We start from the raw sequence: 27,748 nt of genomic DNA on the forward strand, positions 1-27,748 counted from the left end.
GCTGTCAGGGCAGCAAAACAACTGGCAAATAACAGGCTAATTTTAAATCATAAAAATAAGACAAAGGTTGTGTAGTCAGTCATTAAATCTGAGTTAGGTGTTAAAGCCTGCAACCAAGAAATTTCAAAAATTGACATCGAAGGAAATACGATTGTAAATCCAACTCAAATACCAGAGTACTTTAATGAGTTCCTTATAAATGTAGTAAAGTCTGATGTAGATGTAACAGATTATCACAACAAAGTAAATCCCTTTGGCCTTGGTGGAAACTCAGAAAACTTTACAAAATTCTTAAAAGTTTCTGTGGAGGATGTAGCAAACGCTATTCTAACATTTAGAAACATAAAATCTGCAAGTTGGGATGGAATACCCACCAAAGTTATTAAAGTGGTACACAATAGAACTGCAAACCCACTAGCTCAAATAATAAATCAATATTTTGAAGAGGTAATGAAATATGTTGAAGTCAGACCACTCTTCAAGAAGGGATTAAGAGAGATCATGGGAAATTGTCGTCCTATCTCGATTCTCCCAGTCCTATCTAAAATATTTGAAAAACTTGCTGGTGCCACAAATCGAAAACAGTCAATTTGATTTTCAGCAGGGGGAAAACATCATAGATGCAGTAAACAGTTTCATGGAGAAAATAAGTACATCATTGGACATGAGAAATAAGGTGACAGGAATTTTCTGCGACCTTTCAAAGACGTTTGATTCTGTAAACCATGCATTGCTTGTTTACAAACTTGAAAAGTAAGGCATTAGTAGCAGTGCCTACAATGGCTTAAATCCTACGTATCCAACAGAAAGTAAAGAGTTAACATCTCTTCAAATGGTGCATATTATTTTTCTGACTGGTAAAAAAAAAACATCTCAGGGTGTTCACAAGGCTTCATATTAGGCCCAGTCCTATTTCTCTCCTATGTTAATGACTTACCACTAAATATCAGCTCCCCATCAGTTCTGTTTGCAGATGATACTTCTTAGTTGAAGATAAGGATTCGGAAAAAATTCCCAAATCTGTCATCAATACCCTCAGTACCTTAAAAACTTGGTTTCAGCTAAATGGGTTGAATCTAAACATATCTAAGACTCACGTGATGCAGTTCAAAACCAAACAGTCAAAATATGAGCAGATTAAGATTGTACACAACAATTAAGATATAGAAGAAGTTGACTCAGTCAAATTATTAGGTTTAAATGTAGATAAAATTTGAGCTGGCAGACACACATTGAATACCTGGCAAACAAACTGAGCAGCTTTGCATTTGCAGTGCAAATATTATCAACTGCAACTGACATGGACACACGAAAAGTAGCATATACAAGCTACTTCGAACCCATTATTGGGTATGGCATTGTTTTTTTGGTGTAACTCGACAAACATAGTGCAGATACTAAAATACAGGAAAAAAATCATTTGAAATATGTGCACTGCAAATCACAAAGAACCATGTTGGCCATTATTTAGAAAACTTGAAATGTTAACTCTGCCATCCTTATACATATATGAGATTATTATATTTTTGTTGAGTTATTTGAGGGAAACCATTTTGTCCATTCACATGATACTAGAAACAAAGAAAACTTTATGCTCCCCACCCACCGCCTCAGACTGTATGCCCAGGGAATGTTCTCTTTTATGAAAATGCAGATTACACTCATGTATGTTAATGGTAATCAGTTAAAATTGAAAAAAAATTAATTCTAAGGAGGCAGATGGCAAAACAAGAGGGGAGTTAAAATTATCCTAACTTTCTTCATCACAACATACATAATTGCCCTGTTTTGAGCACTACACTGCCAAGACCAAATACTGAAACCTGACTGACTGCCCCTTCTGTGAATTCTAAAGGCAGCCCTGGATATGGAATTAACAGAAACATAAGAGACCTCTTCCCAGCCAATAAGACTTTTGAAACATAATTTGCCATTCAAGTAACACAAAAACTTATTGAACCCATCTTTTTTAAAAAAATTATTCCTCCAGCTATAAAATTTACGTCCCAGTAGCTAAAACTGTTACAATAACTAAAGAAATGAACTTATGAAGTGTAAGCAGTTAAGTTTACCTGAAGAATTTGATCTGATGGAGTTTTTGGAACTAATTTTATCACAAAGTGTTTCAGTTGTATTTTTTAAACAGCAGTATGACCTAGCAGGATTGTCAGCCAATATTTACATAGGCTGCTTGAGCAGCAGTTTCTCTCAACAAGTTACCTGTTTAACAGCTGTGATATGTTGTTGTGTTGTGGCCTCTCAGGCTGAAAACTGATTTGGCACAGCTCTATACCTAGTCTATACCTGGTCTACCATGCGCGAGCCTCTTCACCTCTACATAAATACTGCAGTCTACATACACTGGTACCTGCTTACTGTAATCAGCTAAAGTCTCCCCTACAATTAGTACTCTATACCCTCACACTTACACTCTCTCTTCCTCCTATACCAAATTGAATATTCCTTGATACCTCAGTATGTGTCCTAACAACTTATCCCTTGTGTTAGAAATCTGTTTTCTCCCAAATCTGATTTGGTGCCTCCTCATTTGTAATCCAGTCTACCCATCTAATCTTCAGCATTCTTGTATATAACAAGACATTTCAAAAGCATTTGTTTTACGTGTCTGAAATTTTTATCTTCCATGTTTCACTTGTGTACAAAGCTAGTCTTCAGGTAAATACTTAATACCTTCAGAATAGATTTCCTACTACTTAAATTCATATTAGATATTAATAGAGTCCTGTTTTTTAGCAATGATTTTCCTGGTACCAGTCTGCATTTTATAACTTCTCTGCTTTGACCATAGCAGCTCAAGGGCTCAATGGTAAAGTGGCAGACAGGGGATCCACAGGTCTCTGGTTTGATCCCCATTACATCCTATGATTTATATATCATTTATTAGTGCTTTCACATCTGGCCACATTCGTTGCAGTGAAAATGCCAAGTTGCACTGTGGTTCAAAGCCTACAGTAAACTGTTAGGTCCCCATATAACTGGCTGAGCAAGTCATTTCAAAGAATGGAGGGAGGCAACAGCATACTACCTCTTATAGAATCATGACTAGTAAAGCCCACTGGTGATCAAACCAATCTTCAGATTGATGACAGCTTTATTTTACTTGCTTCAGCCATGAATAGTTATTTTGCTGTCCAAATAGTAAAACTCGTCTACTAATTTGCATGTCTCATTTGTTAATCTAATTCCCTCATCACCACCTGATTTACTCCCCTACCTTATACTTACTATGCTTTATTGTTGTTTATCTTACAATGTCGTTGATAGATTCTGTCTATTCTGTTGAACTGGTCTTCCAAGACCTCTGCCATCTCTTATTATTATAATTCATCGGCATGCCTCAAAATTTTTATTTATTTTCACTGAGCTTCATATGCCTTTCCAAATGTTTACTTGAATTCCTCCACAGTGTGCTAAATGTGTAGAATGAATAACACCAAGAGTAGGCCACAGTTTTGTCTCGCATTCCCTTCTCAACTCCACACAAAGTTTCTTACATATCAGCGAGCTAGTACTTCTAATTTGAGCCTTCATAATATCCTGTGTGATGTAACAGGTAGTAGAAAGGCAGTTTTTGCGTAAGTTAACAAAACTCTCGGGAAAATCATCCACATCAGATATTAATGATTATGTCTGCTTTATGCTGCCCCCTGTGACACTGTTCCTCATGAAAATTATGTGTTACCAAAGTTTTCAGAGCCACTGGATACACCACCTTACTCTGTCCTCAGAATATCTATTGTATACTGACATACTGGTTACGTGGCCAAGTGGATTAATCGTCAGACCTAAAATCTGGAGATGTGGGATTCAGTCCACAATTGGTCTTAAGTCTTTTTTTTCTGTGTGTATGTATATGACAAATATCAACTTTTGCTACAATTTGCAGCCATATTAAAATTTTAACTTTATAAGTGAACGATAAGAACTGATCCAGTGTGGTAGCTAATACCACCTTGTCTTTTACAAGATGACGGTATCAACCATCAACACTTAATGAGCTGCTCACTGGCTACTTGTCGAAAAATGTTTACTAAATTGAGAAGAGGACTGTAATAAGAAGAGTTCAAATGCACTTTAAACATTCTGTAAAAAAAGTTAAATAGTATATCTATTTAACAGTACTGAACTTCTGGTTAAAATGTCACCAAAATTGTGGCATTGGTGGTTGTTTAGTAAACCATTATGATATAAGTCAGTTGCATGACTTTTTGAGAAGCTACAGTAAGATTTATTCTGACCTGTCTGTATAAAATTAATATATACCTTTTGAGTTTAGTATTTCAATCATTGCTTGCAGGCTACCAAGACTGTGATGGAAGGAAGTTTAAGTTGGTTTGTTTTCCCTTCTGAATCCCAAAGTCCTTCCTTACCTTCCATGCAATACAGCTCCTGCTTTGTCAATGTAAGACATTTTCTGCACAAGAGGTAATGATACACATTTAGAGCAATTAGTTTCTAGATATCAGTTTTACTCCTGTGTAGTAGTAAGGTAGAAGTATGGTGTCAGTTTTCACTTATTTTCAACAAAACTGTAGGAGACACATACTGTTGTAGTAGAAGGAGATACTAATCTGTGTGAAAAACTTTTTCTCCAATTTTTAAATAGTATTCTGAGAAGAGAGAGTTATATGAATTATCTTTGTCTGTAGAAACAGCCAGAGGAGAAGCTGACATTTGAATCAATGAAGAAGATCTTGTCAGACCCCGGAGACAGCAAGAAGGAAGCTGAAGAGGAGAAGAAGATACAGCTGAACAATACTTTCAGAACAGCTGCTTTTGAAGAATTATTTTCAAGGACACAGGCCAAGGTTTGGAAAGAATTGATATGGGTAGTAAGTGCTCAGTATATAAAGATCAGTTCTAAATACAGTTGCACAATTTCTTTTCAGAATGATATTCTTCAGAACAAACTGAATGAGATCTTCAGTAAATTAACTGCTGGACCAATAGATGGAATTAGGGCACCTCCAACACCAACGCCTAGTTTGAAACAGGATGAGAATGTACGTACAAACCCACCTGCCTATGAAGTTCTCTTCCCAGAACTTTTTGTGTATTAAAATATTTTGTTGTTATTCAGTTCCTCAGATTTTTTATGAGGGAGGCATTGTTGATAATGTAGTATAGATACTTGAAACAAATATGTTTGTTACAGCCAGATTATGGCAAACATGCTTAACAGTATTATGGACTGATAAAAGACAAATCCACCTTATGCTGTTTGACATTTATGTACAGCAATTACATATACTGTCATTTGCAGTCTAACCTGTAATTTATTATGTCATTGTTTATATAGGTAATTAATTTCATGTGTACAGTTTTCATCTTTGTTATTAAAGTGAACTATTGCATTTATAATGTTTTGTACAAAGGCAATTAACATCAGTGAATGCCTGTACATACTACTGAAATAAAATCCTTACAACAATGGGTGAAAGAATGCAAAATAGTGTTATTCCCACAGACTATTCCCTGTTCCACTGCTGTTTTCGTATGTTTCAGACCAAGATGTTCACAGTACACCCATAAATATTGAAATTGGAATGATATCACTGCTCTTGATCTTTATTTCTTAGCACCTATACTTACAACACAAATGCTGTTTTAAGTGTCCCATGCATTCCCTTCCTACTTTTTTTGAGTTTATTTGGAGATACAAAAAGAGTGAGAAAAGGTCAGTATATGGTGTAATAAAACTGAGAGACTGAAGATACAAACTAGCTGCCTTCATTCACGTTCAGACTCCACTGAAACTACTAGAAACTGTCAACAAAAATTTTGTTCTTGAATCAAAGCACTGGTGGAGCATGTATTTGAAGACTCATTGGCTGTAAAAAAAATTCACTTTTCTGATTTCCTTTGAAGCAGAGAAACAAATTGAAATCTACAGGTGGCAACCCCTGATTCAGGATTGGGTTCTGGTGTGAGGGGGTTTACAGTCACTCCTACTTTTAACATAAAGCAGTTTCTTAGGCTTTAATACTAATAAAAATAAAATAATGTTTTAATTCTATATTTTTATCATGTAGATAGGAACTGCAAATATTAACAGCATAATTGTTACAATTTACTTATATTAACACTTAGTACATCCCCTTTGCATGACTCACAAGAATAATAAAACAAAGGAATGGTAACGACTCACCTTTAGCAGACTGATGTGTGGCACATAAGCACACACAACAGAACACAGTATTAACTAGCTTTTGAGTCCTGTCTTCTTCTGGTAGAAAGTAACACATTCACACACACACAGCCACTCAAATTCACACTACTGTGACTTTTGCGACACTCATTGTTAGACAGCAGTTGCCTGGCCTGATGGATTGGAGAAAGGGATAGGGAAGGACACAGTTGGAAGGAGTGATCAGCAGGTTAGTGCAAAGCGGGAGAGGAAAGACAGATGACTCAGCAGTTGCACAATAAGATGAAAGGAATTCTGACGGGTTAGAGGTATAGATGTGTAGAGTGGGTGGGGGGAGAAAGGTGAAGATAAAGAGGGAGAAATGGATGGACAGAGAAGGGAGAGGGGTTCAAAAGAGGAGAGGGAGAGGGGGGGAAGGGAGGGAGGAGGCAAAAAACTGGGAGAGAGAAAGAGAGAGAGTGAGAGAGAGAGAGAGAGAGAGAGAGAGAGAGAGAGAGAGAGAGAGAATATGCCCACATGGGGTTGGGGGAAGAGTGGTGAGAGAAGGCAGTGCACTATCCAGACATAGAAGGGGTAGTGTCTACAAAAAAATGGAGGGAAACGGTAAAGTGAGGCTGTGAGAAACAGGTTAGTGGAGGTTTAGGCCAGGGGGATTGTGAGAGCACAGGGTGTGCTGGAGAGACAGTTCCCATCTGCGTAGTTCAGAGAAACTTGTCATGGAAAGGAGTATCCAAATGGCCTGGATAGTGAAGCAGTTGTAGTAATCTGTACTGAGGTCCGCAGCATATACAGCAACTGGATAGTGAAGTGTGTGGTTTTCCACAGTTTGGTGCTGATCGTTCATGTGAGTAGGTGGTTGGTTATCTGTTGTGCCCACATAGAATACTGCACAGTAATTGCAGCATAGACGGCTGCATTCATATGCAGCCCTTCATCTTATTGGGTAGGAAATCCCTGCGACTGCACTGCAGTAGGTGGTGGCTGAGTGTCTGGAACAAGTCTTGCATTTGGGTCATCCACAAGGGAATGACTCATGTGGTGCAGGATTGGGAGCAGGATTGGAATAGGTATGGATGAAGATATTCTGTAGATTGGGTCAGCAACAGAACACTGTTTTGGGCGATGTGGTAGGATCGCCGGCCAGAGTGGCCAAGCGGTTCTAGGCACTTCAGTCTGGAACCGCGTGACCACTACGGTCGCAGGATCGAATCCTGCCTCGGGCATGGATGTGGGTGATGTCCTTAGGTTAGTTAGGTTTAAGTAGTTCTAAGTTCTAGGGGACTGATGACCTCAGATGTTAAATCCCGTAGTGCTCAGAGCCATTTGAACCATTTGTGGTAGGATCTCTCTTGTCTCAGGGCACAAGAGTTAGTCAAATCCGTGGTGTAGGATGGGGCTGAGCTTTCCAAGGCCAAGATGATACTAGGTGATCAGTGTTGAGAGCTGGTTAGCAGATTTGCTGGTGTCAGAGGAGGAGATGTTTCAAGAGATGTGTTTGTAGATGGGTTAGTCTGGATATTGTCCGTCAATAAAGGCTCTGGTAAGGTTATTAGCATATTTCAGTAACTTCTGCTTTCCATTGCAGATGCGGCATACATGGATGGAGTGGCTGTAAGGAAAAGACTTTTTGATATTGAACAGGTAACAGCCTTCAGAGTGGACATACTGTTGGTGGTAGATACACTTGACATGAACAGACTTGTTTATGGAGCCATATGAGAGGTGGAGATCAACATCTAAGAAAGTAGCTCACTGAGTTGAGAAGGACCAGGTGAAGCGGATTTGGGAGTACATCCACATATTTAGTCCGCTAGCCACCAAGTGGTGTGTGGCGGAGGGTACAATTTGCACCAAAGTCATATTTCCCCCCCCGTCTGTTCCACTCGCGAATCGCGCGAGGGAAAAACGACTGTCTGAGCGCCTCGGTACGAGCTCTAATTTCCCTTATCTTTGAATGGTGATCATCGCGTGATTTGAAAGTTGGTGGTAATAATATATGCTGTACATCCTCGATGAAGATCGGATTTCGGAATTTAGTGAGCAGCCCCTTCTGCTTAGCACGCCATCTATCTGCAAGTGTGTCCCACTTCAAACTTTCTATGAGATTTGTAATGCTCTCGCGATGGCTAAATGTACCAGTCGTGAATCTTGCTGCTCTGCTTTGGACATTCTCAATATCTTGAATCAGACCCAACTGGTAAGGATCCCATACAGATGAACAGTACTCTAAGACTGGACAAACTAATGTATTGTAAGCTATTTCCTTTGTTGAAGGACTGCATCGCTTCAGGATTCAGGCAATAAACCGCTATCTAGAGTTCACCTTGTCCATTACTTGTGTAATCTGATCATTCCATATGAGATAATTTCGAATAGTCACAGCCAAATACTTGACAGATGTTACCGCTTCCAATGACTGGTCATTTATTTTTTACTCGTACATTAATCGGGATTTTCGCCTTGTTATACGCCATAGGTTACACTTACTAATATTGAGAGATAACTGCCAGTCATTACACAATGCATTTATTTTCTGAAAATCCTCATTGATTTGTTCACAACTTTCGTGTGATACTACTTTCCTGTAAACTACAGCATCATCCGCAAACAGTCTAATGCCACTGTAAATACCATCAACCAGATTGTTTATGTAAATCGTAAAAAGCAGCAGACCTATTACACTGCCCTGTGGCACACCTGAAGTTACTCTTGTTTCTGTTGAAGTCACCCCATTCAGGACAACATACTGTTCTCTGTCTGTTAGAAAACTTTCTATCCAACCGCATATGTCATCAGATAGACCATAAGTGCGCACTTTTTGGAGCAAGCGACAGTGTGGAACTGAGTCGAATGCCTTTCGGAAGTCGAGATATATGGTATCAACCTGGGAGCCGATATCTAGAGCCTGTTGTACATCATGCACCCGCAAAGAGGACCAGCCAGCTGTGCCTCACATGACCGCTGTTTCCTAAAACCGTGCTGGTTTCTGCAGATGAGCTTCTCAGAGTCTAGAAAGATTATTATGTATGAACAAAAAATATGTTCCATGATTCTACAACAAATCGAGGTCAGTGAAATTGACCGGTAATTATGTGTATCCAATTTTCTACCCTTTTTATAGATTGCTATGACCTGGGCCTTCTTCCAGTCCCATAGAACTTTCCACTGTTCCTATGATCTCTGATAGATGATGGATAAGAATGGTGCTATATTTGTAGCATAGTCAACATATAATCTTACAGGGATACTGTCTGGGCCAGATGCCTTCCTGGCGTCTAAGGATCTTAATTGTTTTACAATCCCAGATACACTAAACACTATGTCAGCCATCCTTGCATTTGTTTGATAACTGAAAGGGGTAATGGTGCTGCAGTCCTCTACCGTAAACGAGTTTTTGAAAGCTGGGCTTAGAATTTTGGCCTTATGTTTATCATCATCAGTTACATTACCCACACTGACAGCAAGAGAAGGTATTGAATTATTTGTAACGTTCATACATTTTACGTATGACCAAACTTTTTGGGGTTGTTTTTAGAATCTCGCAGATAAAATATTGCTTTCAAATTCATTAAAAGACTCTCTCATTGACCTCTTGACACCTGCTTTCATTTCGCATAATTTCTGTTTGTCAGCAGGGCAGTGACGATGTTTAAAACAACTGTGCAAAATTCTCTGCTGTCTCAGCAACTTTCTAATATGTTTGTTGTACCAAGGTGGATCCTTTCCCTCCCCTATATTTTTGCTAGGCACATACTTCTCTAGCACATGGTGGACAATACCTTTAAATTCCAACCAAATATGCTCAATATCTTTGTGTCCCGCGGTGAATGCTTGGAGCTGACTATGAAGATATTCATTAATGACACTTTTATTTGCTTTCCCAAACAACAAAACGCTACGCTGTTTTTTTTTTTTTTTTTTTTGCAACTTCCTCTGACATAGAAGCCACGACGACATTATGATCGCTAATATCTTCTTCTAGATTAACTTCCTCAAAAAGATCAGGTCTGTTTGTCACCAAGATATCTAATATGTTCCCATCTCGAGTTGATTTTCTAACCAATTGCTCAAGGTTGTATGCTGAGAGCACTCCTAGAATAACTTCACATGTGTCTTTGCTTCTGCCCCCTGTGATAAACATGTAATTTTCCCAGTCAATGGAAGCCAGATTAAAGTCTCCACCTATAACTAATGGATAATTTGGATATTTATTTCCTATGTACTCAAGACTTTCCCTGAAACATTCTGTGGTGTGTGTTACGGATGCTGGTGGTCTATAAAAACATGCTAATACAATGGTAAATCCTTGTCTAATTGACAGCTTTATCCACACTATTTCACAGTCTGACCCAGTATCGATCTCAACTGCATTTAAACAGCTTTTAACTGCAATGAACACACCACCTCCCATAGCATCAGTCCCATCCTTCCTAAACATTGTCCAATTAGAGTTCAAAATTTCACTGCTATTTATGTCTGGTTTCAACCAGCTTTCAGTACGTAATACAATATTGGCATTGCTCCTGTTTATTTCGGAGAGTAACTCAGGGATCTTGCTACAGCCACTTCAACAATTTACTAACATGAAATTTAGCATATTTAAATCCTTTGGAATGACCTGTTTAGGTGAACTAACAATTTTTACAGTTGGCACACCCACATCAGTGCCATGAACTGGTAATTTTTTAGGCCAATGGTTTGTTTCCTGTGGGGAAGAACCTAATCTACAAAACCCCCATGTGCACACCACAAGTACTATGCTACCATTGTAGCTGCTTCCTGTGTGTAGTGCACCCCTGATCTATCGAGGGGTGTCCTACAGCCTTCCACTCCATAGTGTAGGTCGAGGAATCTACAACCATTTTTGTCACAGAGTCAACATAGCCTCTGGTTTAGATTCTCCACTTGACTCCAAACAAGAGGACCCTGGTCCACCTTGGGTATGATGCTGCAGATCGTTAGCTTGGCTTCCACTCCTCAAGAGATGGAGGCCGCCTTCGCCAATTTAGCCAGCTGTCGAAAGGACCCAAGGATTTCCCAAGAACCCCGATGACAGGCATCATTGGTGCCGACACGTGCAACAATCTGCAGCTGGCTGCACCCCGCACACTCGATAGCCACCGGAAGAGCCTCTTCCACATCCCGGACAAGGCTCCCAGGCAACAGACTGAGTGAACATTGGACTTCTTCCCCACCCTAGCTGCCATGTTCCTGAGGGGTTCCATGACCCACCTAACATTGGAGCTCCCAATAACTAACAAACACCTACCCCCACATGCCTGTCCAGACCTTGCTGAAGGAGCGGCCACTATCCTGGCAGAAGGTGCATTCTGATCCAGCTTATCCTCCCCCCCCCCCCCCCCCCCAGCATAAATAGCACACTGAATCTATTAGAAAAGTGCATGGGATTTGGCAGGAGCCTGCGTTGCCCATGCAGCCTTCGCCTTAAGGCTCGAGACCTCGACACAGTCCACCACCCACACTGAGGTGAGAGCGGGCCAGCCGGCTCAGTTGAACCTGAGGTCGGCTCAGTGACAGAGAGCTGTGACATCTCCCCCCCCCCCCCCTCTTGCACATCTAGTACAGCAGAGGCTGCCCCAGGCACCTCATCCCCACCGCACCTCAAGGAGGCACTCTGGAGCTTGTTGACTGTGGCCAACAAAACTTCCAGCTGTGTTTGGACTGTGGCCAACTCCTCCTGCATCTGCACACAACAGACACAGTCCCTATCCATCTAGCTAATAACTGATTTACTATAAAATACTTGAGGAAACCTACTGCCACACAAGGTTAACAGCTGCACTGTAGTTGGCAGAAAGGACACTCAATAATTAAAAACAATAAAATTTTATGATAGAAGCTAGATCTGGTGCTTATATTACTGCTAGGGACTATCTAGCGAATACTAAAGAATAAGACAGTGACCTACAGTAAACTGCTAGGGGTTATCTAGTGAATATTATTAACGAATTAAACAGTGACCTACAGTAAGCTACACCTACCGAGTAGAAGTTAAGGTTAATGAGAAAAGAGCAAAGCTTCTTGTGTCATGAGTCCAGATCATGAAAATGTCATCGGTGACTCTGAACCAGGCAAAGGATTTTAGGTGTTCACTGCGTAGGAAGGATTCCTTCAAATGGGCAATAAGTAATTTAACATAGGATGGCCCATGTCAGTACCTAAGGCAGTAGCCCATATTTGTTTATTGATTTGGCCCTCAAAAGTGAAACAATTGTGGGTTCCCACTCACCAACCTACAAAATACCCTTCTCCATCCCTAACCCAATCCTGCATCCCATGGGACATTCCTTTGTGGATGACCCAAGTATAAGACCTTACCTGCACATCCACCCTCCGCCTTCTACTGCAGTCCAATCACAGACGTTAACTATCAATTAAAGGCAGGACCACATGTGAAAGCAGCCATGTTATGCTGCAATTACTCACTGCATTCTTCTTGGGCCTGAAAGAATACAACCAGCTGTCTACTTGCATGAAAGGCCACCCTCAAAATGTGGCAAACTGCAGACTTGACTATCCAGTTGTTGAACATGCTGTACACCACAATACATATATAGGTTTTATATGCCAGGAAGTTTCGTGGTCTTAACACTTTTTTGCTAATTCCCAATTCCCGCAATATCAGTCTTAAATTTACTTTCAATATTATACATTCGTTGACAGAAAACTTTAATGTGGTGCATTTTCACAGTGGTTAGCTACGAATTCCGAAAGTCTGTGAACAAGTCCTAATCACATTTTTGGCTCCTGGTTCTTGTTCCACACACTTGCACAAACACTGAAGGCTTCTCCATCACCATGCTTTCAGATTTTTAACAAAATTTTATGTTTATGAATTGCCTTGTTGCAGTATGACATGTATTTTTGCCGTTCACTATCTCCACCTGGTAAATGTTTCCGTTTCATCTGTTTAGAACTATAGTGGAGCTCTTGACTTGTACCTCTGGTGTGTGTGTTTGGAAGTGGGGGGGGGGGGGGGGGAGGGGAGAGAGAGAGGCTTGCATATACTGCACTTTTGATATGTGTTTCCATGTACATCAAACCACACATCAAGAAACGAGTAGCATTCGAAATATTCTAACATCTAAGTTTGTTAGTTGACTGCAGACTCTGATTACTTTTTGAAGTTCTAAAATTCCCAAGTATTTGTGGTAGGTATGAACTCCACTGCAAACTTCAATAGAAATACAGGTATGCTTGATAAGTGGTTTGGTATGAGGAAGCCACGGCCTTCAATGACCAGATAACTGCAGGGATTGGCAAAAGAAAGTGCTGCACCTCAGTTCAGTGAGGATTAAAATGAACACAAACAGTCTCAAATGGTCGAGACTGTTCACTTCATTTTAAAGTACTAAAAAACTGCTGTTCTCCACAAAAAATTTTCTCAAAAATTAGTGAGGATTAGTCTGATCACCTTATCTGTTGCGCATTTGAATACACCACATGATGTTAAGAAGTGTTTCCATCTGTATTGCTAGAAAGTACTGTCTTCTATACAGATTGTGTTGCCTTATTATATTTATGTTCTTGCTTATGAATCATTGCATTGTTAGAAGCTCCAAGCAGAAGACATGCTATGTTGGTACTTCACAATTTTTGAAATTTTCAGTGCGATTAACAAATACTGCAGTATTCAGCTTGGCACATCAGTATAGAAGGTGTCACAAATTCAGCTAACTAAAACACCCACCCAACTTTGACTTTTATTTACATATGTAAGCCATCTTCCAAATATTTTTTGTGAGACAGCTTGTGCCATATCTTGTGCCCATTCTAAATTTTAGATTCCAATATCTTTCCAGTCACCTAATTTTCGCATAATCTCTCACTGAGTGTGTCAGTATTTCTATATAACATGATATATATACATATATTGAACATTTACAAGTTCTGTGAGTAACTCATACTATACCTACAGACTTCCAGCATGCTGGAACAATTGTAGGTCAGCAACTTCTGATAATCAGTACAATGAAGAACCAATCAAAGTTGCAAATTTCACTTCCTTTTTATTCACTTGATGACTAGTTTTGGGCCAGGACCCATATTCAGTTAATCTGTTATGGTTATTTGAAAATGGGTCCCAAACCAAAAGCAGTCATGAGTTAATTAAAAAAAAGTAAAATTTGCAACTTTGGGCAGTTTTTTGTTGTACTGGTCAGTTGTAAACTTTACTATTTTGTGCTTTTTGGAAACTGATTGCAATAATGTTCTCACTCCAATATCCTCATTAAAAAACAGTTGTTCTCTAACTTCATTATATAATTACAAGAAAAAATAGGTATTCTTTTGAGATTTTTAAATGCTTGCAAACATATCTTTTTGAGAATTTTCATGCATTGTGTGTGTTGTGCATAACTCATTTCATATAAAATCAGCATTTGTAATTTACCTTTACTGTTCACAGAATTGTTCACCCAGAATTTCAGTGTTTATTAACATGAATATATGTACATTTCTGAGAATTTTCTAAAGCTATAAGTGTTGTGCATAACCTACCTTGCTGTAAATCGATGATTGTGACTTAGTTACTCTACAACATATTATAACTAATATATCATGTTACATTGTGTTTACCCTTCCAATAAGGTGTATATTACTTGCATATGTCATAAACATCAGTTACAAGTTGTTCACAACTATAACCCCAAAAACAGTTTCGGAAAATTAGTAACTTTTATCCCAGGTTTTTGTGTTACCATAATAGAAATGTAATTTTACATATAAACTGCTTCAATTCTTATAGGAAATTAGTAATAGTTCTACCCTAATTGATCCAGAAATCATGAACTGTGCGGCTGGTCCCGGCGGAGGTTCGAGTCCTCCCTCGGGCATGGATGTGTGTGTTTGTCCTTAGGCTAATTTAGGTTAAGTAGTGTGTAAGCTTAGGGACTGGTGACCTTAGCAGTTAAGTTCCATAAGATTTCACACACATTTGAACATTTTTTTGATCCAGAAATTAAAAGAGAATCAGCAGCCTTTTTTAAAGTTGTTTACTGTTCTGTAAAATGATGCACCACCTCCAATGAAGTCTCAATGTGAATGCTGTTCTCGAACACATGATGAGTGAGTTGACATTCGTAAGCAGATGGAAATGACCCAGACTACTGTCAAAAGATTGGAAGCTGCTGCAAACAGATGTGTTCGGGTGATCCGTACAGTTGTGTAATAGAGGTAAGATACCTCAAGTATGAGCCTCTTCTGGAGATCCTGTCTCCTCTGCAGCAAGTACAGGATCCATCGCTACTCATCCATTTGATTGTGAGTGACACATCAGTGGCAGGATTAGGCTCCCTGTACGGAGGAAACAGGGACCAGGGAGAACTTAGGGTGTTACACCAGTCTCCCTAAGCAACAAGTTCAAGGTGCTGTCTTTCAGTAAAACAAAATCGGAGCCACCAACTCTCACTTCACTTGTTGGGAAACCTGCTGCAACCTGTTTTGAGACGAGGCAAACACAAACGGGTAGGGGCTACTAATTGCAAGCTATTCAAATATACTGCGAGTAATGGTACCCCTTAAGGAATTGGTAGCAAGAAATGGGAAAAAATATCACAAGCACTCAGTGTGTATGTCTGGGGGCCTCGTTCTGCATAATGAAGAGGCTATTCCTGCAGTTATTGAGGGAACAACGTGCAATCAACTGCAGATTGTGGTGCACTTTTGAGCAAACGGTGCCTGTCATTTGGGCTCTGAGGTCACATGTGGACCATTTCAATGGCTGGCAAAGACTGTTGAGAAGACCAGCCTCACAAACGGAGTTTAAGATTCAATCAGAGACATCTCAGGTTCTGTGACTTCCTGGACTTGTGCCATAGGGCTGAGAACTATGGGGTCCCCCCTGAATGGGTCAGATGTGCACTACACATCAAAGGCTGCTACCCAGGTAGCTGAATGTGTGTGAGGTGCACATAAAGGTTTTTTAAATTAGGCAACTCTCTGTCCATCCCAGATAACAATAGCTGTAGGGGACCCAGAAGTGTCAGTACAAGGTACAAAGAAGTGCCTCCTACAGTCTAGAGTATTAAAATCTTAGAGATTAACTGCCAAAGAAAATGCGACAAAGTGCCAGAGTTTAAAGCTCTCCTAAAAACTGGTTGAAATATAAAATTATAGAAGTGCGATATTTGGGGAAAATTTAAGTTGATATTGAAAGAATAGGCTAATGGTAAATGGTGGTGAAGTATTTGTCACATTAGGGTTGATGTTGTTGTTGTTGTCTTCAGTCCTGAGACTGGTTTGATGCAGCTCTCCATGCACAGGGTGCAAGCTTCTTCATCTCCCAGTACCTACTGCAACCTACATCCCTCTGAGTCTGCTTAGTGTATGCATCTCTTGGTCTCCCTATACGATTTGTACCCTCCATGCTGCCCTCCAATGCTAAATTTGTGATCCCTTGATGCCTCAGAACATGTCCTACCAACCGATCCCTTCTCCCAGTCAAGTTGTGCCAAAAACTCCTCTTCTCCCCAATTCTATTCAATACCTCCTCATTAGTTATGTGATCTACCCATCTAATCTTCAGCATTCTTCTGTAGCACCACATTTCAAAAGCTTCTATTCTCTTCTTGTCCAAACTATTTATCGTCCATGTTTCACTTCCATACATGGCTACACTCAATACAAATACTTTCAGACAACAACCTCCTGATACTTAAATCTATACTCGATGTTAACAAATTTCTCTTCTTCAGAAATGCTTTCCTTGCCATAGCCAGTCTACATTTTATATTCTCTCTGCTTTGACCAGCATCAGTTAATTTGCTCCCCAAATAGCAAAATTCCTTCACTACTTTAAGTGTCTCATTTCGTAATCTAATTCCCTCAGCATCACCCGACTTAATTCGACTACATTCCATTATCTTCGTTTTGCTTTTGTTGATGCTCATCTTATATCCTCCTTTCAAGACACTGTCCGTTCCGTTCAACTGCTCTTCCAAGTCCTTTGCTGTCTCTGACAGAATTACAATGTCATCAACGAACCTCGAAGTTTTTATTTCTTCTTGGATTTTATTTCTTCTTGGATTTTAATACCTACTCCAAATTTTTCTTTTGTTTCCTTTACTGCTTGCTCAATATACAGATTGAATAACATCGGGGAGAGGCTACAACCCTGTCTTACTCCCTTCCCAACCACTGCTTCCCTTTCATGCCCCTCGACTCTTATAAATGCCATCTGGTTTCTGTACAAATTGTAAATAGCCTTTCGCTCCCTTACCCCTGCCACCTTCAGAATTTGAAAGAGAGTATTCCAGTCAACATTGCCAAAAGCTTTCTCCAAGTCTACAAATGCTAGAAACATAGGTTTGCCTTTCCTTAATCTTTCTTCTAAGATAAGTTGTAGTATCAGTATTGCCTCACGTGTTCCAATATTTCTACAGAATCCAAACTGATCGTCCCCGAGGTTGGCTCCTACCAGTTATTCCATTCGTCTGTAAAGAATTTGCATTAGTATTTTACAGCTGTGACTTATTAAACTGATAGTTCGGTAATTTTCACATCTGTCAACACCTGCTTTCTTTGGGATTGGGATTATTATATTCTTCTTGAAGTCTGAGGCTATTTCGCCTGTCTCATACATCTTGCTCACCAGATGGTAGAATTTTGTCAGGACTGTCTCTTCCAAGGCTGTCAGTGGTTCTAATGGAATGTTATGTATTCCCAGGGCCTTGTTTCGACTCAGGTCTTTCAGTGTTCTGTCAAACTCTTCACGCAGTATCATATCTCCCATTTCATCTTCATCTACATCCTCTTTCATTTCCATAATATTGTCTTCAAGTACATTACCCTTGTATAGACCCTCTATATACTCCCACCTTTTTGCTTTCCCTTCTTTGCTTAGGACTGGGTTTCCATCTGAGCTCTTGATATTCATACAAGTGGTTCTCTTTTCTCCAGAGGTCTCTTAATTTTCCTGTAGGCAGTATCTATCTTACCCGTAGTGAGATAAGCCTCTACATCCTTACATTTGTCCTCTAGCCATCCATCCTTAGCCATTTTGCACTTCCTGTCGATCTCATTTTTGAGACGTTTGTATTCCTTTTTGCCTGCTTCATTTACTGCATTTTTATATTTTCTCCTTTCATCAATTAAATTCAATATTTTTTCTGTTACCCAAGGATTTCTACTAGCCCTTGTCTTTTTACCTACTTGATCCTCTGCTGCCTTCACTACTTCATCCCTCAAAGCCACCCATTCTTCTTCTACTGTACTTCTTTCCCCCATTCCTGTCAATTGTTCTCTTATGCTCTCCCTGAAACTCTGTACAACTTCTGGTTTATTCAGTTTATCCAGGTCCCATCTCCTTAAATTCCGATCTTTTAGCAGCTTTTCAGTTTTAATCTACAGTTCATAACCAATAGATTATGGTCAGAGTCCACATCTGCCCCTGGAAAGGTATTTCAATTTAAAAGCTGGTTCCTAAATCTCTGTCTTACCATTATATAATCTATCTGATACCTTCTAGCATCTCCAGGCTTCTTCCATGTATACAACCTTCTTTCATGATTCTTGAACCTAGTGTTAGCTTAAGTTATGCTCTGTGCAAAATTCTACTAGGTGGCTTACTCTTTCATTTCTTACCCCCAATCTATATTCAGCTACTATGTTTCCTTCTCTCTTTTTCCTATTATCAAATTCCAGTCACCCATGACTATTAAACTTTCGTCTCCCTTCACTACCTGAATAATTTCTTGTATCTCATCATTCTTTTCATCAATTTCTTTGTCATCTGCAGAGCTAGTTGGCGTGGGCTTCGTGTCTATCTTGGCCACAATAATGCATTCACTATGCTGTTTGTAATAGCTTACCTGCACTCCTATTTTTTTATTCACTATTAAACCTACTCCTGCATTTCCTCTATTTGATTTTGTATTTATAACCCCGTATTCACCTGAGCAAATGTCTTGTTCCTCCTGCCTCCAAACTTCACTAATTCCACTATATCTAACTTTAACCTATCTATTTCCCTTTTTAAATTTTCTAACCTACTTGCCCGATTAAGGGATCTGACATTCCATGCTCCAATCCGTAGAAAGCCAGTTTTCTATCTCCTGATAACGACATCCTCTTGAGTAGTCCCCGCCCGGAAATTCGAATGGGGGACTATTTTACCTCCGAAATATTTTACCCAAGAGGACACCATCATCATGTAATCATACAGTCAAGCTGCATGCCCTCGGGAAAAAGCTGAAGCCCTCTGCCACAAGAGGGCTCTGAATTGTTGTGTGGAACATGGCGGTGTGTAAGGTAGATATGGCAGTGCATAAGAAACAGCATGATGTAATTGAGTTTCTAACTGCAGGAAATGTGCCTCCAATTGTAATCCATAGAAGAATGAAAGCTGTGTACTGTGAGTGTTGTGCTGTGCTGTGACATCCGCAACTATCAAGTGCCTTGGATTCACTGTCATCAATCATCCTCCATACCGTCCCAACTTGGCCCCATCAAATTTTCATCTTTTTCCAAAACTTAAAGAACACTTTTGAGGACTTCACTTTGGTAGTGATGAAACTGTGCAAGCTTCAAGAAACACAAATAATTGGAGTGAAAGGAAACAGGATGGGAAAGAGACAGGCAGGAAATAATGACTTCCAGCTGCACAAGGCATTGTGGCAATGCAACAGCAAGAGCTGAAAATTTGTGCTTGATCAGAACTCAAACCCAGATGCCCCTCTTCTGTAGAATGGTTCCCTTAACCATTCCATCAACAAAGTCAAACATTCTACAGTGACAATATAAACAAACTGGTCTCTCATTGGGTGAAGTACATATTCTTCCCCAGGAATAAATATATAGACATGAAGAATAAAGATTTAGAATGTTTATAATGTGTGATTCATTTAAAACTTTTAAGGGTTTTCACAACAACAACAAAAATATTTTTCAGCATGCCCTTGTTATTGGATCCTTCTAGCAACCACCAGAATCATCACCTGATGTGACTGAAAACTTTAGAGTAAACATGCTGTTATCGTCATCCGTTGACTGATTGGGAAAACTACAAGTTTGTTTGTGGTGGGCAAGAAACGATTTCCTGGAAAATATTATTAATGCATTCTGTGAGAACTTCCTAGAACAGATTGTTCAGAAGCCCATACATGATGGGTATATATTGGATCTAATAGCAGCAAATAGACTTGACATCTTGAGGATATCCACATTGAAACTGGTATCAGTGATCATGAGGCAGTTGTAGCAAGAGTGATTACCAGAGTACAAAAGACAGCTAAGACAAGTAATGATTTATATCTCCAGAAAACTATATAAAGAGGTAATAGTGTTGTATTACAGTAAGCAACTCAAAGTGTTTGGCTCTGCAGAGAAGTGTATAGATAAACTGTGGCAAGGCATGTTCAGAAAGTAAGTCCTGTGATCATAATGGGCCATGGTTTTTTTAAGGTTGGCAACACTGAGTGGTGGAGGGTAGAGGGGCTCCCTTACCAGAGTGAGTATTGTAGGAACACAGTAATATGTAAACTCATGTTGCAGTGTCCACTTGCGTGAAATATGTCTGTAATAAATCGTGCCAAGTGTGGTCCACGTGCTGTGATCCGCTTCCTACTCACGGAAGGAACACTCCTAATGCAATTTTTTTGTAAATCTATATGGTTTAGAGAGAAGGTGTTATGAACATAACAAGTGTGTTTAAGTGGTGTAGGGAGTTTAGTGAAGGCAGAACAACTGTTCGTGATGAACAGAGGAGTCGAAGACCTTCCACTTTGACTGATGAGTTATTGCAAAAAGAAAGCATAGGTCGCACCCATCTGCGAGAAGGGTAGCAGAAGTGATCCATAAAATTCCCATCCAATATCCTTGCATTTCATTTTTTGTAGGATCTTAGAATGTACACTGAAGAGATGAACCTCCTCCATGCCATTAAGCATGGATTCCAAAACATCAATCATGTGAACCGCAAGTTGCCCTTTACTCACATGACATCTTGAAAACCATGGATCAAGGCAGTCAGGTACATTGAATATTTTACAATTTGCAAAAAGAATTTTACTCAGTACCACATCTTCGCTTATTATCAAAAGTATGATCATATGGCATATCAAGCGAAATTGTGACTGAATTGAGGATCTTATGGTAGGGAGGATGCAACATGGTGTCTTGGAAGGAGAGTCATCGACGAATGTAGAAGTAACATCAACTGTACTCCAGAGAAGTGTGTTGGGACTGCTGCTATTCATGTTGTATATTAATGACCCTGCTGACAATACTAATAGTAACCTAACACCTTTTGCAAATAATGTAGTTGTTTATAATACAGTAACAATATTCATTCAGATCTTGATAAGACTTCAAAGTGGCGCAGAGATTGACAGTTTGCCTTAAACGTTCAAAAATGCCAATGTATGCATTTCACAAAGTAAATTAACATAGTATCCAATGACTACAGTGTCAATGAGTCACAGTTAGAATTGCTCAACTCGTGCAGATACTTGGATGTAACACTTTGTAGCGTTTTAAGTGGAGCAGTCACACAGGCTCAGTTGAAAGTAAAGCATGTGTCAGACTTCAGATTATTGGTAGAATACTAGGGGAATCCAATCTGTCTACTTATGAGATTGCGTACGAAGCCCTCATGCAACCCATTCTAGAATATTACTCAAGTGTGTGGGACTCGTACAAAATAGGACAAACAGTGGATATTAAATGAATACAGAGCAGGGCAGCACAAATGGTCACAGGTTTGTTTGACCTGTGGAAAATTATCACAGAGATGCTGTAGAAAATGAACTGGTAGACACTTGAAGATAGACGCAAACTGTCCCAAGAAAGCCAACTCACAAAGAACAGGCTTTCAGTGATTACGATATGAATATACTACAACTCCCAGTGCATAGCTCCCATAGGGAGATTAACTACAGTGTTTAGTTCACAGGCTATTTTGTGGGAAATAGCTCGTTGCTCTCAAGGTTTAACTTAGCTGAGAAAATATGTTGAAAGATTTCTTAATGTTTAAATTAGGCAAAAAGACCAGACTGTCCGCTCTGTGGGAAATGTGGGAAATTCTATACAGTGACAGAGTAATCCATGGGTGCCATATGTCCAGGGAGCGGTACAGATGTTAAAGCAGCACCACCTATTGTGTTGTGGGGACACTTACACCATGCTGGTACCACACTGGAGATGTCTGTCCATGGAATAGTGTGATGGACAACACAGTACGACCGGCTTCTTCTCCATGTAGAGAAATCAGATGGTTTAATTTGGAACATGGGTGACGATCAGTCAAAATCTGGAGTTCTGGAAGATGTTAATGTGAAATGTTGTTTATGATGTTGAAGAATATATAAGTTAAACTGATGTCTAAGTATTTGTTTATTTGGTGACATTAGTTGGAGAACAGCCTCTCTTACAGCTCCACACATAACTGCCATTTGAAGAAGAATGATTAGCATGGCAGACCAGAACCGAGTAGCAGGTCCGGTCCACTGCTGCAAATAGCAACCAAATTATTTAAGGAAATGTGAGTATTCAGGACACTAGGTGAGATAGTGTGCACACTTCCACATACTACATAAATAAGTACAAACATAAGTCAGGCCGCTCTCACACAGCATTTGATGCCCTCTGATGGACATATATATTAGTGGAGCACTGGAAAGAACGTTATTATTACCAAATAACAAAACTATGAAAAATTTATGAAAATTTTGCTAAGATTTAGGTTGGCTGCCTTAGACAATGGGCAGTAACAACATGGTATTCAAAAAATTTTCTTCTTTGGTAAACAAAGTCAAGAGGAATTGTTTATTTGTAGTCTTTGGTGAATTATCAGTAAAATACAATGTAGAGTGAAGACAACAGTTCATGAAACATGAATCACAGATGACGACAAAGGAGGAGCAACTGACTGAGCCTCTTGCTGTCGACGAGCAGCCGTCCCTGCTTCGATTACTCATTGGGAAATCTATGCCACGGGACTACACGACTTCACTCCACGACACCAACGATGCACAACCCACTGCTCTCGTAGTTCAGCCAACACATCTGGTGAGCTGTTAAAGTGCTGAACAAGTTATATTAGTAGTTTAAGTGGTGTATTGTGATAGTCAGTAGTATTACATAGAGTTTATAAGTACATGTAAGGCTCTGAATTTCATAGTTAAATTAACAAATGACTTAAAAAATGAATTAAGAGATGATTTAAGAGGAAGAAAAAAAAGAAACAGATGATAACACAAACAAGCTGAGCAAGAAAACCAACAATATGAAAAATTCCAAAACAGAATTTTCTGCTAGCATAGAAAATGCAAAAGCCAATTCAGGAAAGCTGGAAAAGATTTGGCTGCCTGTATCATAGAATCAAGGCAAGGAGAAGTAGAGACAAACAATAGAATTTTAGAATTGCAAGAGTCACTAGATTCATACAAACAGGGGGCCAGAGAGGTGAGGGTGAAACAATGTAATCTGAGGAAGAATGAGCTAAAAGAACAGTTTCTAGAATTTAACAGTACTCTAGTACAAACAAGTGAGAACAACAAACATCAATTCCAGAATGTGCACGACCAGTTGAAAGACACACAAAATCATTAGAGATTTTTGGGATTGGTGAGGAAACTAGTTTGGAGGAAAAAGTAAAAGCTATAGTTGATCAGAGACATCATGAACGAGACTTTACATTCACTGACATACATTATTTGGAGGAACATGCTTTGAAGAAAGAAGCCGAACTAAATAAATGGTGGAGTGAAATAAAAAAAAACAAAGGCAGAACTACAGAAAAGAGTAATCAGAATAACATTTTTCAAATGAAATCTTAAAAGAACTTCAGTTAGAGAGCTGCCATGAATTTAGCAAAGCAGTTCCCTAAATTTAAATAGGGCGGAGGCATAGACCCTATATATATTTTTACAGGTATTCTCACAAACCTCGCCTCACTGTTGGGAGGATTCCAAAAAGACAGATTTTGCACTGCTTTATCTGAGAAGGGATGCTGCTGAATGGGGTAATGCACTTTCAGAAGAATTCAGATCATGGGAGGACTTTCAAGAAAGCTTTAAAAAAAGTGTTGATCTCAGGCTGTAAAAGAAAAATTATATTTTGAGCTATGCTACAGCTTGGCATTCGAAGCAAACATACTTGTTTGGATGCAGTCTCTTTACAGCAATACCCCACCATTCTCACCTCAGTATTCACTGGACATAATTACCCCACCAGCCTACTTTGAAGGCAGATTTCCTGGTACATCACACCCAATCCTGGTACTGATGACACCCCCAGAAAACAACTTCAGAGCACACCACTTGTCAGTCATTATTATTCTGGTCTTGAATGTATTAGTCAGCTACTTCAACAAGGCTATGAGTTCCTAAAATCATGCCCTGAAATGAGATCAACTCTGTCTGAGATTTTTCCCATCATATCTGGAATAGCTTTTCATTGCCCTCCCAATATCTGCAATATCCTTGTTGGACCCTATGCTCCTTCTGCATCCATCTCCCTAACCTATGGCTCCTACCCCTGTGAATGTCCCCGCTGCATGACTTGCCTAGTGCTCCCTCCTACCACCACCTACACTTCCTACAACTAGCAAAACATAAAGTATACTATCAATGGAAGAGGCACATGTGAAACAGCACATCTCATGTACCAGCTGTTATGGAAACACTGTTCTGCCTTCTACATCAGCATGACTACCACCAAGTTTTCTGTTAGGATGAATGGGGATAGGCAGAGGGTGTAAACTGGCAAGACATGATATCATGTTGTGGAGAACGCTCTACAATATGACAGTCTTGACCTCTATGCCTGTTTCACCACACGTACCATCTGGATTCTTCCCCAAGACATCAGTTTCTTGGAAATCCGCATTTGGGAACTAGCGCTACAACATGTCCTCAGTTCTTGCCATCCACCTGGCCTTAATTTATGTTAATTTCTTTAGTCTCAGCATTCCTTCACAGTAACTACTACTCTCCTCACTCCATTTTAGTTTTCTACGTCTCTCATTTTCTGACCTGTCTATTTTTCATCGCCCCCCTCCCACCTCTATGACATACAATGCACTTAGTTTTTCACTCTTATTGACTCATGCACAATGGTTTAGCAGTAATTCCTGTCTAGCATATTATCCTGTCTTCCACCTTTAAGCTCTCAGGTTTTCAAATCTCATCCGATGCAGTCCCCAACAATCGCTGTTTCGTTCTCATCACCTGACCCGGAGTTTTGGGTGACTTTTCCATATTATATCCCTTTTCCTAAACCTCCTTCCCTTTCATCCCTTCTGCCTGAAGAATGATCCATTGGCTCTGAAAGCTTGCATAAGTAAAAACTTTTATATATTTAATATAATAGAAGGAAACATTCCACGTGGGAAAAATTATATATAAAAACAAAGATGAGGTGACTTACCGAACGAAAGCGCTGGCAGGTCGATAGACACACAAACAAACACAAACATACACACAAAATTCAAGCTTTCGCAACAAACTGTTGCCTCATCAGGAAAGAGGGAAGGAGAGGGGAAGACGAAAGGAAGTGGGTTTTAAGGGAGAGGGTAAGGAGTCATTCCAATCCCGGGAGCGGAAAGACTTACCTTAGGGGGAAAAAAGGACAGGTATACACTCGCACACATGCACATATCCATCCACACATACAGACACAAGCAGACATATTTAAAGACAAAGAGTTTGGGCAGAGATGTCAGTCGAGGCAGAAGTGTAGAGGCAAAGAAGTTGTTGAAAGACAGGTGAGGTATGAGTGGCGGCAACTTGAAATTAGCGGAGATTGAGGCCTGGCGGATGACGAGAAGAGAGGATATACTGAAGGGCAAGTTCCCATCTCCGGAGTTCGGATAGGTTGGTGTTGGTGGGAAGTATCCAGATAACCCGGACGGTGTAACACTGTGCCAAGATGTGCTGGCTGTGCACCAAGGCATGTTTAGCCACAGGGTGATCCTCATTACCAACAAACACTGTCTGCCTGTGTCCATTCATGCGAATGGACAGTTTGTTGCTGGTCATTCCCACATAGAATGCATCACAGTGTAGGCAGGTCAGTTGGTAAATCACGTGGGTGCTTTCACACGTGGCTCTACCTTTGATCGTGTACACCTTCCGGGTTACAGTACTGGAGTAGGTGGTGGTGGGAGGGTGCATGGGACAGGTTTTGCATCGAGTGTGGTTACAAGGATAGGAGCCAGAGGGTAGGGAAGGTGGTTTGGGGATTTCATAGGGATGAACTAACAGGTTACGAAGGTTAGGTGGACGGCGGAAAGACACTCTTGGCGGAGTGGGGAGGATTTCATGAAGGATGGATCTCATTTCAGGGCAGGATTTGAGGAAGTCGTATCCCTGCTGGAGAGCCACATTGAGAGTCTGGTCCAGTCCCGGAAAGTATCCTGTCACAAGTGGGGCACTTTTGTGGTTCTTCTGTGGGGGATTCTGGGTTTGAGGGGACGAGGAAGTGGCTCTGGTTATTTGCTTCTGTATCAGGTCGGGAGGGTAGTTGCGGGATGCGAAAGCTGTTTTCAAGTTGTTGGTGTAATGATTCAGGGATTCCGGACTGGAGCAGATTCGTTTGCCACGAAGACCTAGGCTGTAGGGAAGGGACCGTTTGATGTGGAATAGGTGGCAGCTGTCATAATGGAGGTACTGTTGCTTGTTGGTGGGTTTGATGTGGACGGACGTGTGAAGTTGGCCATTGGACAGGTGGAGGTCAACGTCAAGGAAAGTGGCATGGGATTTGGAGTAGGACCAGGTGAATCTGATAGAACCAAAGGAGTTGAGGTTGGAGAGGAAATTCTGGAGTTCTTCTTCACTGTGAGTCCAGATCATGAAGATGTCATCAATAAATCTGTACCAAACTTTGGGTTGGCAGACTTGGGTAACCAAGAAGGCTTCCTCTAAGCGACCCATGAATAGGTTGGCGTATGAGGGGGCCATCCTGGTACCCATGGCTGTTCCCTTTAATTGTTGGTATGTCTGGCCTTCAAAAGTGAAGAAGTTGTGGGTCAGGATGAAGCTGGCTAAGGTAATGAGGAAAGAGGTTTTAGGTAGGGTGACAGGTGATCGGCGTGAAAGGAAATGCTCCATCGCAGCGAGGCCCTGGACGTGCGGAATATTTGTGTATAAGGACGTGGCATCAATGGTTACAAGGATGGTTTCCGGGGGTAACAGATTGGGTAAGGATTCCGGGCGTTCAAGGAAGTGGTTGGTGTCTTTGATGAAGGATGGGAGACTGCATGTAATGGGTTGAAGGTGTTGATCTACGTAGGCAGAGATACGTTCTGTGGGGGATTGGTAACCAGATACAATGGGGTGGCCGGGATGATTGGGTTTGTGGATTTTAGGAAGAAGGTAGAAGGTAGGGGTGCGGGGTGTCGGTGGGGTCAGGAGGTTGATGGAGTCAGGTGAAAGGTTTTGCAGGGGGCCTATGGTTCTGAGGATTCCTTGAAGCTCCTCCTGGACATCGGGAATGGGGTTATCTTGGCAAACTTTGTATGTGGTGTTGTCTGAAAGCTGACGCAGTCCCTCAGCCACATACTCCCGACGATCAAGTACCACGGTCGTGGAACCCTTGTCCGCCGGAAGAATGACGATAGAT

The 27,748-nt window shown here is 40.4% G+C and overlaps 1 protein-coding gene across 2 annotated transcripts in view; it reads left to right on the forward strand.

Annotated features, from left to right (window-relative positions):
* The window catches only part of LOC124802532 (protein EFR3 homolog cmp44E), an 87,559-nt gene extending 82,145 nt beyond the window's left edge, over positions 1-5,414 (forward strand). Inside the window, exons 16-17 of one of the 2 annotated variants that reach the window (XM_047263386.1) lie at positions 4,671-4,829; positions 4,911-5,414. In XM_047263386.1, coding sequence (XP_047119342.1) covers positions 4,671-4,829; positions 4,911-5,081 — 330 coding nt within the window. In that variant the 3' untranslated portion in view covers positions 5,082-5,414. The remainder of the gene's footprint in view (positions 1-4,670; positions 4,830-4,910) is intronic. The other variant, XM_047263387.1, reaches the window with a different exon arrangement.
* Positions 5,415-27,748: the final 22,334 nt, after the last annotated feature.

Source organism: Schistocerca piceifrons, chromosome 6 (assembly GCF_021461385.2).
Source record: "Schistocerca piceifrons isolate TAMUIC-IGC-003096 chromosome 6, iqSchPice1.1, whole genome shotgun sequence".
Classification (NCBI taxonomy): Eukaryota; Metazoa; Arthropoda; class Insecta; order Orthoptera; family Acrididae; genus Schistocerca; species Schistocerca piceifrons.